At 41.1% G+C, this 12,064-nt stretch overlaps 1 protein-coding gene across 2 annotated transcripts in view; it reads left to right on the top strand.

The window, feature by feature from the left end:
• The window catches only part of zbtb16a (zinc finger and BTB domain containing 16a), a 135,968-nt gene extending 124,498 nt beyond the window's left edge, over positions 1-11,470 (top strand). For both annotated transcript variants that reach the window (XM_041051380.1, XM_041051379.1), the window contains exons 6-7: positions 3,249-3,419; positions 6,983-11,470. In XM_041051380.1, coding sequence (XP_040907314.1) covers positions 3,249-3,419; positions 6,983-7,212 — 401 coding nt within the window. In that variant the 3' untranslated portion in view covers positions 7,213-11,470. The remainder of the gene's footprint in view (positions 1-3,248; positions 3,420-6,982) is intronic.
• Positions 11,471-12,064: the final 594 nt, after the last annotated feature.

Here is a 12,064-nt window from a genome sequence, read left to right as displayed (position 1 = left end):
TCTGATTTATTTAAAGCTCTGCAGTGTAACTTTGCACTTTGGCGTCCCCGAGTGGCTAGAGCAGATAACATGCATGATATGCATCCCAGGCACATACAGGATGCTGGAGCTGGGCAGCAGCCGCTTGGCATTTTATACCAGTCTGTGCTTTTTCTGCCTCAGCTGATACTGGACATTAAATTGGAAAATCAGTGTTTTACCTGTTGTCTACTTATTGTTATCACCAAAAAGGCCTCCTACCTTAACCAAAATTTCAGTTGTGAGTGAAGAGTAGTATAAGTCATATCCAGGCTTCAGATTATCTGCAAATAAACCTATGAGTGATGTCAGAGACACTATTTCCATTGTTTTGTTTTGTTTTGTTTTAATTCAGGGTTTCAGCATTCTGTGGTATTGGGTGTATGTATGTTCTAGTAAATGTAATTCAATGCAGAAACCCTGGTTTATCCTTTTAAGTGAAAACCTTGTATTGCATCTGAGAAAGACAGCAAGCTCTTTTGCTCTAATTCAAGATTTTTGATGATGTTTTCCAGCAGCAGACGTTAGCGCAGCAACAGGACATTAAGCATAAATAACCCTCCATAGGCCTCCTCGGTGTATTAGCATCCCACTCGCTGGTCTGATCGGAGGCCCTAATTAAAGACAGGTGAATCTGAGCTCAATTATTATTCTTGCAGCGTCGTGCGAGCCCACCGAGCTCCGTGATGGATTGTGATCTCTGCTGTGGTTGAAACGCTAGAAAGAGCACAATGTCTTACAGCGGGAGCCACTGATAACTTCATGCAGACAAATAAAGACTGTCACTTTTATTGATTTTTACCCAGCCCCCACCACCACCGCCATATACACCCACATCTCCTGCTCCATCCCTGTCTCGGTTTTATCCCTCCCCCCACACCCCTCCAGCCCCATCAAAGCTTCTCTTTAATGGGTAGGCGTCCAACATCACAAGGCATTGAAAACGTTTTCTTCCATGAAAGTATAGCACCCCCAAAATGTGATCAGCATTTAAAAGGTATCCATCTCTTGTTCTTCTTTCATACCCTCCTCTGTCTCTCCTCCTAAATAAACCCAAATAAACACAAACATACTGTATATCCAGACATCGAATGTAAAATATGCGCGATGGAAGTGAAATTGTCTCTTTAACAGTCGGGCAGCGGCGGCAGCACATAACAAGAAATGCAATTTATTCCCTGGCACGTTGCTGCTCGGACAGGCAGATAAGACAGGCATAGGTCATTGATGGTGACTTAAACCTGCAGCGGTGGAGTGAAATACATTAATAAATATCCACAACATTACTCGCATGGAGAGTGTAACACGGGGGGAAGCAAATGATGCAGGGAGGAGCTCCTCATCAAGCATGGGAATACAATTAGTCTTTGGACTGCTGGTGAGAGCCTCCTGCAAATCATAATATCCCTGATCATTGACATCTGAATATCCATTACAGCTGCCCTGTGGGGACCTGTGCTCTGGCAGCCTGAGGAGCAGAATGTGATTCCTGTTGTCATTTTCATTTTCGTAGGCACACGTACTGTACATCCACAGCCGGCGTGGTGTCTGAAATAAGTCTGATGTCTCAGAATGGAAGTATGATGCTCTGTAAATCAAAAGTGTGAATACATTTACCCAGCGTGAAAGGATTAGACAGAGGGGCCATGAATAGAACCTGACAATATACTGACAGTAAATAAATACAGTGAAAATAAAGGTATGAAAAGGCAGAGAGGGATTTATATTTGTCTGCAACTGACTTTCCAGCTTTTGTTTCAGTCGTTCTCATTCAATCCATTCCAAAACATCACCACAGCTTAACCAAATTTCCCTACAATACTGAAGATGTAACAGCTGACATTCTGCTTTCTTATAAGGTTTTGAGGCCTGATGTTCACTCTAAGCTAAATCGATCAAAGTGATGTCAAATATAACGCTGCCAGCAAACAAAATCCTTACTCCACGTCGGATGTTGGCTGCCACGTCTCGAATCACATTGCTTACGAGTCACCTTGGCACCAAAAACATTTTGACATGTTCTCAAAACAAGCAGTAAACATGGTGTTATGTATCCTCAGACTAGCATAACAAGAGGTAAATACAGCAAGGCTGGCTTTAAGGCCTTAAACACGAGGCTGAACTGAAGATGATCTCATAAAATTTGCAGCAAGTAACCAATGAGATGATATTGTTTATATGAACATGCTTTTTTTTGTTTATCAAGCTGTCAGTTTGGTCTGCAGTACAGCGCTGACCTCAGACTACAGGCACAATGTGAATGTTGTAGCCACCTCATGGTTTTGTCAAATTCAAAACATAATATGTCAAAGGATAATAAATTTCACGACGACAGACTTAGACTGTCCACATCAGCCAGGTCATCCATTAATGCATCGTGAGACCGGTATTGCATGGTCAATAATACATCTCATGGCCAGTGAACAGTCATGACAGTCTACAATTATTTAAGGCTTTACACCAAGCAAAACAACAGTGCAGGTGATTTGTAGAGAAACACAAAAGACGGGTTACATTCGTCTGCTTGTATTAAAGCCTTTAAGTGGGTATTCATTAAAGCATAGCACCTGTTGCTCTGGTATTGTGCATAAACTCACCAAAATGACCAGACACCATATTCAGTGACGTGGCTCACTTTAGGTTTCACAATTTTATGGTTACATTTTTGTATATACATCAAAACATAGATTCTGTGATGACAAACTTGGTTCATTATTGTAGCTTTGCCACATCAGTCAGGTTATCCATTAGTGCATTGTGAGTCTGGTACTGTATGGTCAATAATATATCTCATGGCCAGTGAATAGCCATGACAGGCTACAATTATTTAAGGCTTTACACAAAGCTAAACAACAGTGCAGGTGATTTGTAGAGAAACACAAAAGATGGGTTACATTCGTCTGCTTGTATTAAAGCCTTTAAATGGGTATTCAATAAAGTATAACATCTGTTGTTCTCATATTGTGCATAAATCCACCAAAATAACCAGACAACACATTCAGTGATGTGGCTCACTTTAGGTTTCACAACTGAATGTTTATCATCTAACATTTTTGTTTGTCAGAATAACTGCATTGCGATTTAAGTCAAAGTTTTAATGATATTCAGATTAATTAGTTCTTGTAAGTGTACAGTGAGCGAAGCTTCATGTTTCCGGCCTTCGTGCTGTTGTAGTGCTCGCCTTTTCACAACAGATGAATTAAACTCTGCCTTTTCTTCCCACATTTCAGCAGGGGACCACCCATTTGAATGCGAGTTCTGCGGGAGCTGCTTCCGAGATGAGAGCACGCTGAAGGGCCACAAACGCATCCACACCGGGGAGAAGCCCTATGAATGTAACGGCTGTGGGAAGAAGTTCAGCCTCAAGCACCAGCTGGAAACCCACTACCGTGTGCACACAGGTACTGTGATCAGAATCAGTCTGACTGACAAAGAAGGTGACTGAAGAGCAAAACGCTGAATTTATTGATACTGCTGTCCGTTCGCTGTTCAAAGGAATCAGCTATTTCCTGATTTAACTTCTTGTTCAGCGTCGTTCCGCTGCTGTCGCTATGGAGCTATTCCTCGGATTGGTTCATAATATAGGTTTGAAAAGAATATCAAGCTGTACATCTAGATCTTGTTTTACTCAAATATAATATATATACTCATGAGCAACATGAACATGCAATGAGATGTTATCCCATTCTTTGCATTATATCTCATTTCCCCTTATAATAATACAGCGTTGAAACCTATGTAGCATATGGAGCCTGTAGGAAATCCAAGTTGCAAGGCACAGGCCAGACCACATGAATATCTCTGTTGCTGTGATACAGTAGATGAATGTCTCAGAAGTCTTTGTATTGATCCCAGTATATTTAGAGCCCCATAAAGATGTTGACACAGTGATAAGCTGGGTGCCCTGGAGAATGAGTGCATGCTACGCACCAGACTGAGTAAGGATACCACGAGTACTCACCAGGATGGCACACAGCCAAGGCTTTATGCTTCCTCACCATCTCTTTTTCTCCAACACAGACACACACACACACACACACACATAGCAGCACCCTCCCATCTCCCATTCAATAAGCCAGCTGTTAAGCCACACTATCAAGGCAGCCTGTCCAATAATTGGCTCCCCCCCGTCCACCCTTTCCCCTTTTACGTGGGGGAGGGGGGCTTAGCGTTAAGCCGGAGAGCAACAGCAGATAACAAGAGCAAGTGACAAGCTCACAGTCAAAGGCCACCTCACACAAAAGGCAGCTGCTTGATGAATCATCGACATTGGCAACCTAACCTCCCCGCCCCCTTCTCTCCACACATCCCAAATGCCAATGGCGGATCAATACCCGGGCCCTATTTGCAATTCATTATTAGCTGGTTATTTGAGGCGACCCTGTTTACAGTCTGGTTATCAATATCATCAACATCATGCAGGTGTCCACACTGCTGCAGTAAAACACATGACGGCCGGGCAGGCACTGTATTTATGCTTATTGGCTAAACGGTGCCGTAACCCCGCCCCCTGCTCCCACCCAGCAGAGGTCAAGGTTAACCAGGGCTCCGAAAGAACAGGCAGACCGAGCAGCAGAAGCATGACGCCACTCGCTTTGCCAGCTCACATGTGTGAAGCTCCAGCTGAAAGGTGACAGCAAGCGCTGGGCCAGATCACTTCCGACAGCTCATTTCAAATGCCATTGCTAAAGGTCAGCATTTACATGTCTAATTTGCGTCTGCTGGCTTGAGCGCTGGTGGATTATTCCCTGCCATCACTCAAATCATTAGCACATTTAGGTTGGCTGCTGTTGCTGAATTGAAATGTGCCTCTTGAATATAGCAGCCCCCACAGCAAAAAAAAAAAGCAGCATTGCTCTTTGATTTATGACACCTTCAGGAGTTCTTTGTGGCAGGAGCTGTATTATGTGTAATGTACCAGAGATTAGTTTATCAGATGTGCTTTATAAAAGAAATACGAGGTATTTAAACATATTCTACCACCTGGAATTTTAACCCATGTGGATCTTAATCTAAATATTATTAGGTCGTTTTCATTTAAAGTAATTCAGGCCTGTTTGATTATTCTCACGGAATAAAGACGAGTAGATTTGGTTTATTTACAACTCAGGTCGTATTTTTCAGTTTTACCATCATTTCTATCAGTTGTGATAGTATTATACGCACCAAAATAATTACTGAGATCTGGGAACACAGTGACATTGCTACAAATCCAACAGAGCAACAAAACACAAGGTCTTCCAAAATTTAGAATACAGAAGCTGCATTTTTCTGTCCTCTTGAGTGAATGACTGTGATGAAACTGAAAGCTCCAGAAGAAACTGAAAAGTGGACCTTCGGCTAAGATTTTTTTTTTGTCTGTTTTTTAAGTACAACTATGTTGAACAGTTCGGGCCCTGGAAGTGTATATAAACATGATAGAAGCAGCTGTTTGCATAGACGTCTTTAGTAATCTGTTGTTGGTGTCATAGATTCAGAGTTTGCATTGGACTGTTTTCATAAGGACCGTGGACACTGAACATTAAAAAGATAATCATTCTCTGCAGGGTCTCAGGTGCCACATTCAGTAGTTGCACATTTGATTAAATAGCAGGACATCTCTCTCTTTCATTTTCCTCTGTTGCGCAGCGTGATATGAAGAAAAGTCTTGCGTGGCTCCAAAATCCGAATACAGTGGGGTCTTTTTAATATAGTCAGTAATGAGAATTGATAACAAATGAACACAAAGGAGTTCTATCCCCTCAACCGCAGGAATAATTAGAAGATCATTTTGTTATCTTCTAGAGGGATCTGTTGATAGACCTGACTGGCACTGTGTTGACACTGTGTATCAGAGGTGAACAAACTTCACTGCTGTACATTCATGCTTTTATTCTTCTTCGTCTTAGAGTTGTACCAATTATGGGAGGCAGCTGGAATGACTTAAAAGAGTTAGTGTAGCCTTTTACAGCTGCACACTGCTGTTCAGTAGACAGTTGGGATTTCACTGCTGGGTTTTGACTTGTCACTTAACTGTGTGCACGGTCCAATTATCATAACAACACCAGAATTCCTTGTGGGCCAACAGGGTGAAATCTGTGGTCTCTAAATTAGTGGTGATGGGTATCACCCTGACAGAGAGACTTTTTTCACTTCATTTTTCTTTTTGATTTTTTTTAATCACACAACAGGTTTCAAATGCTGCTGTCTGAACTGCCAAGACACAATGTTTTGCCATTAAAGGATAATTTGTTTAAATTACACGGGTTCTATTGTAGTTTTGGCCAAAATTCCTATCAGTAATAATGCCCTTGTCAGTAAGTTAATAGGTAAGATCCCTAAAAAGAAGTCTGAAGGGGCAAGAAACCTGAGCAGTCAGAAGATCGTTTGATCTAGAACACAAAGGTGTTTTGTACTTACTGTTGTTGTATGCACACAGTTTTGCTATGCAATTAGGAGACATTATCAACATTTTGCGTGCTCTCACTTTAACTCTAAATAAAGTGGTTCAGATAAGCTGGCTGAACTGGTGGTTTGTTTACTACCTGTCTGATTGTTTGAGGACTTGTGTTTCTTGCCACACTGTGTTAGCAATGTTCCCGCTGTGCCACCCAGATCTCTGCAGTTACTTTACAAGGTAGAGTATCCTATCTGATAGGAATGATGGCCAAAACTACAAAATAAAAGAATTAGGGAAATACATACGATACATTACTTGTTGTTATACTGGGAAAAAACGGATGTGTGGTAAAAACATGATTACTCACACAAGAACTTTGTTGGAATTGTTGGAGGTAAGTGAATTGTCATACTGTTTTAAAATAATGTTGCGGTGTTCCAGGTTTGAACAACAGAAACTGCTGGTTAAATGCATGTATTCCCTGATTCACAGAGACATCACACTTGAACAAGGACACAACGCTGTCCTTGTTTGGCACCATGGCTAACACAGTTGTTGTCTTCAACCCCACCCTACCATCCTTAGGTGAGAAGCCATTCGAGTGCAAGCTGTGCCACCAGCGATCCAGGGACTACTCGGCCATGATCAAGCACCTGCGCACCCACAATGGCGCCTCGCCCTACCAATGCACCATCTGCCTGGAGTACTGCCCGAGCCTGTCAGCCATGCAGAAGCACATGAAAGGCCACAAGCCTGAAGACATCCCCCCAGACTGGCGCATAGAGAAGACCTACCTATACCTCTGCTATGTCTGAGACCGGGAGAGTGAAGAGAGGGAGGGTACGTGAGAGGGTGGGGACGGGGTTGAGAGGTAAGGGGAATGTAATTGAGCGGATAGGAGTCATGAAGCTGTAGTGGAGTGTTGACGATTGAGGAACGTCAGCAGCGAGACACTCGAAGGCAAGAGGGTTTGTTTTCTCTTTTTCTTTTCATGCAAAGGCGGCGACAACCGACGGGGTTAAAGGGTGGTGATGGTGGGACAAAAGTGCTAAGAAGAGGAAGACTTGGACACGGAGAGAGATTCTCCACCATTGTTCGGATTCACCGGGTCATTCACTACATCTGCAACTGTGTTATTGTTTCAGGTCATTTCATGCAGCGCCATAAAGTGAGCAAGCTGCAAGGAAGTGACTTTTTGGATGCTGCTGCCACAGTGGTGAGAAAGCAGATTCTCAAGGGCTATCTGAAGCTGCACATCTATACCATCAGGAACCGAATCTTTCACTCCGTTTTTTTTAGAGTCCATTGTCTTATGAAACAGGTGGAAAGATTTTTTTTTTTTGTTATACTTTGGTATTTGGTGTGTTTACATTCAGACTGCTCAATCATGCCAGGTAGAATCACATGAAAGAATATGTGAATATGAGCATTGGTTTAGGCCCCCAGTTCATCATGTCACGGTCTGCTTTCCAAGTATTAAGGACCTTCTTTCTTTTTACCATAAATCTACATTTCTAGTTATTATGAACCACAAGAAATTTATCTTGGACTGACATATTTTTTTCAACAGTTTCATCAAATCATGTGAATTTAAGAGACGAACACTCCAGAGTTTGAATCAGCTACTTTGGGTGAACATGCCCCTCACCTTTCCCAGATGGGAAATGTATCTGTTTTATCACCTCCCATCACTTATGCCAGAGCAGCAGGCACAGATTTCCCAGTTGTTTTTTTTTTTTACAGAAATCGACCAGTCGACCTGTCCATACATTGAATCCTTCAGATCCCAGCATGTGGCAGTAAGATAGCCCCTGAGAATCAGCAGCAGAGCCTGTAGGCTTATGCAGTAGATGAAACAGCTGAACTGGACGGGTCGGAGCATTAAAATACTGCAAACCAAGCGCCCATTTGGTTGCGAGGGGGGAAGACGCTAGTGCTGCTTTTAGTTGGATGTCTCCACGGTTTTCTCAGTAGTCTTCCTGGTTCTGCATCACACGAGGGCTGGAGAAGGTCGAGTCACCACTGCCCCCTCCCCCCACGGTTCTCCCCCAGAGAGCCAAAGGCTAACTTGCGTCACTTTTTCATCTTATATATTATTTTGTTTTTTGCTCTGCATCATAGTTTATCATGGCTTGATTGCACAGGTAAAACCAATTACGACAACAGTTTCTGTTTGATGTCTGCAAGGTATATATTTTTTCATTAAATCATAACTCGCAATTACAATACACCACAATAAACCCAACCTACTCGCCTACATAGCAATAGATAACTGGACTGCTTTTATCCATGTACATTTAACCAGATTACTATCATTATCTCACACTAATGATGAACTACAGAAACTGACACATAAACAGTAACACTTTGATCACAGCAGATCTGTCCATTCACCACAGTGATGGAACACAAAATGGGAAAAGGCTGCTTTCCGTGGGAGTCCTGTGACTTTGACTGCTAGTAGTGAATGTTGAAGAAGTGCTGGGAATGCCTTAGCTGCACACCTTAACATCTCTGTCAAAGGTGGCGTGGCAGGTTGAAGACTGTTATATCGCTGCAAAAACATGAATGTGAACGACTGTAAGCCAGGTTCATGCGAGGCTGTGTCAAAACACACACTGTACCAGGTTAATGCTGCCTTTCATTCAAAGTCAGAAACCTATAATTCCAGCCTTGGAGGTTGTGATTACTCTTGGAGGATTTTTTTCCATCTGGATCACAATCACATGCTGTTCCCCGTGCAGCAGCTCATACATTAACTAGCCAGCTAGCAGCTGAAAAAATTTTATTTTACACTTGAAATTAATATGTGTCATCATTCAGGTGTTATGATAGATTGGACGGATCTATAACAAGAGTTGAAACAGACCACACATTGGGGTGATGAGGTCATGCGGTCTTCAGATTCAAACTTTAGGCGCCACAGGGCCCCAAAAACCCAAAACCTTTGTTTGGGAATATAGACCACTGAAGCAGAAAATCAGCTGATGGACCTTAAGGAAGGGCCTGTGTTATCTTATAGTGATATTACAGATTTTGTGTTTTAATGGTTCATATTCTCAGATATATTTGCACTGAATGAAATTTCCACCAGGACTTTAAACAAAATGCAATTAAGATGCTGCGTGTACTCTGCTGTTTGTATCGGATGTGTGTGTGCATCACCGCTCAGAGAGGGGAAGGAAACAGTGGTTAGTAGGGGCCCTCAGCATAATGTTAAAAGTCAGCTTCTTGGAAAAACCGTCATCTTGAAGATCTGAATATTCTGCATACAGCTCAAACTGAAGGGCTTGTTTTGTTGGGTAGGATGTAAGGATTTCTGACTTTCTGATGTTTCTGAAATGCAGCATTAGCCCTGGATTGGTATGCACAGCCACAGGTGTTAAGGTCGAACCGAAGGCTTTAATGAACATCAGCGCATGTGACAGCGTTACCGAGGTGATCACATATCCAAATGGCCGGTGGAAAAGGGGGAAATCACTGATTGGACGAGATATGGCCCAGCAGCTTAGGGGGCAACCAGTAAGACGACAGAATAAATCAACTCTTTCTCTGTGGTTTTGTCCCTGCGCTTTGTCTCTCTCGTCTCCTGTTGTTGTTGTTGTTGTTGTTGTTGTTATTATTGACCTTGAGTTTGATCTCAACACATCGTACTTGAATTACCTCGTTTTGTGACCTCATGTTGCTTGTGTATTTTAATTTTCCTTTTTGTTTCATTTGTACACTTTTTTTTGTTTTTTGTTCATGAGTGTATGTCGGAAAGATGCATCGCACAACATGATGAGGCAATGCATACGCAGAAAAATTAAGTGCCACGGTGAAGAGATTTGTTTGTTTTCTAATGTTGTGTATTTCTTTGTGCATTACTTGTTACCAAACTTGGTATTATTAACCCCGCTTGTTAAAGAGCCGGAAGGTTTGGTCATTTGTTTAAAAAGCTACCTCTAAGTTGTTTTCTTTTTTTTTTTTTTTTTCCTTTTTAGGCAAAAGCACATTTTTGTGTTTGTGTTTTGCATTATTTCATCATTGCTACTTCATCTCATGCTTTTTTTTTTCAAAAGTTGATTTATGATTGTCTGTTTTTAAGCAAAATGTATATAAAAGGGTAAGAAATAACAAAAGTAGAGGTTGATAGGATGAGAAAAGTCATTCAAATGGGTGTTTATTCTTCTCTTATAGTCTCCCCCTGCACCTCCAAACACAGAAGAGCAGAGAAAAAAAAAAGCAATTTTGAAGCCTTAAGTGATGAGTAAGAGGGATGCAGCAGATAAGAGAAAGTACTATTGCTTTTTAAGAGGGTTTAAAAACAAGAATTTAAACTTGAAAATATGTGAATAGAATTGTAGTTTTGTAATGTGAAAAAAAAAAAAAAGAAGGTTCATCAAAAACGCTGAACCACCCAGGACAGGTCATATTTGCAGTGATGCAGAGTGCGTTGGACAATTGGAACTGCAAGTGGTAATCAAAAAAGAAAAACCAGAAGGTTAAAAATAGAGATTCTCTCAGCTGACAAGCTCTCTTGAGAAATGAGTGTATTCCTGAACAAGAGCCAACAGAGGCAATTTGATATATAAAAATTGTGATATTTTTGTATTCAGTGTCAGTCCTTTTTCCATTTGTGGAGGGTTACAGCAGGGCACAAATATTTGTATTTCTTTTTTTTTTTTTTACCTGTTTTTTTTTCTCTCTCTGGGTGTGAATCATTTTTGCCTTGCTCCTCTTTGATATTGTTGGACAAAAAAAAAAAAAAAAAAAAAACGTGTGTGAACATATTGTAATAATAAGTGTTGCTTTCTGGATGTCAAATTGCATTGTAGGTGAAGGACTAAATCTATCTGCCACAAATTTTACGAGTGTGTGTGTATGTGACACAGTTTAAAAAAAAAAAAAAAAAAGGAAAAAAAAGAAAAAAAAATATGATAAAATACGGGACGGCAGGAGGGCGCTGCCAAACCGACCAATTAGTACTTGTCATTCACAATTTTTCAATCAAACTTGACTGTCAACATATTTCTTGTTTTGTTTTTGTACTTGAAAAAAAAAAAAGAAGAAGGGATGGCATGTCCCGTGGTGTCTTGCCATTTTATTCTCAAACACTGTGAGCTGAGGGGACTTTTTCACCCTCGTAAAATATCCACCCACTATAATATACCCAGTCACGGCTCAGTCTGAACCACCAGAATGCAAGACCTGTTCAGTCACATTATTCCTATCATCGTCCTCTGAATGTTTTCTACTTTTTCGTGCGGGTGAAAGAGTGCGTAAAAGAGTGTGTAACTATGTGTGTGTGCGTGTGTGTGTGTGTGTATTAGTGGAAAAATGCACTAATCAGATCAGATACAAAATAAAAGGATATTCTATGCCACTTTTTTTCTCTATGTTGGAAAAAATATATATATACATTGGCATCGATATAGTTCTTCCCTCAGTGTTCCTCCGATGTTTCTGTACTATCTTTGTGCCTAAAAATGGAAATTGTTCAACAAAAATATCCATCTATATCTGCTTAGTTTCTGTATTTTCAGAAGAAAATAAAAATGGTGTCTCCAGCACCCTAGGGATGTCATGACGCTCGAAAATGACCTGATTTTTTTTCTTTTTTTTTTCTTTTTTTTTAATCCTGAATAGAGCAGGCTTTTTTTTTTTTTCCAAGGACTGCGATAAACC

Source organism: Toxotes jaculatrix, chromosome 12 (genome assembly GCF_017976425.1).
Source record: "Toxotes jaculatrix isolate fToxJac2 chromosome 12, fToxJac2.pri, whole genome shotgun sequence".
In the NCBI taxonomy this organism is placed as follows: Eukaryota; Metazoa; Chordata; class Actinopteri; family Toxotidae; genus Toxotes; species Toxotes jaculatrix.
This window is presented reverse-complemented; position numbering and strand designations above follow the sequence as displayed.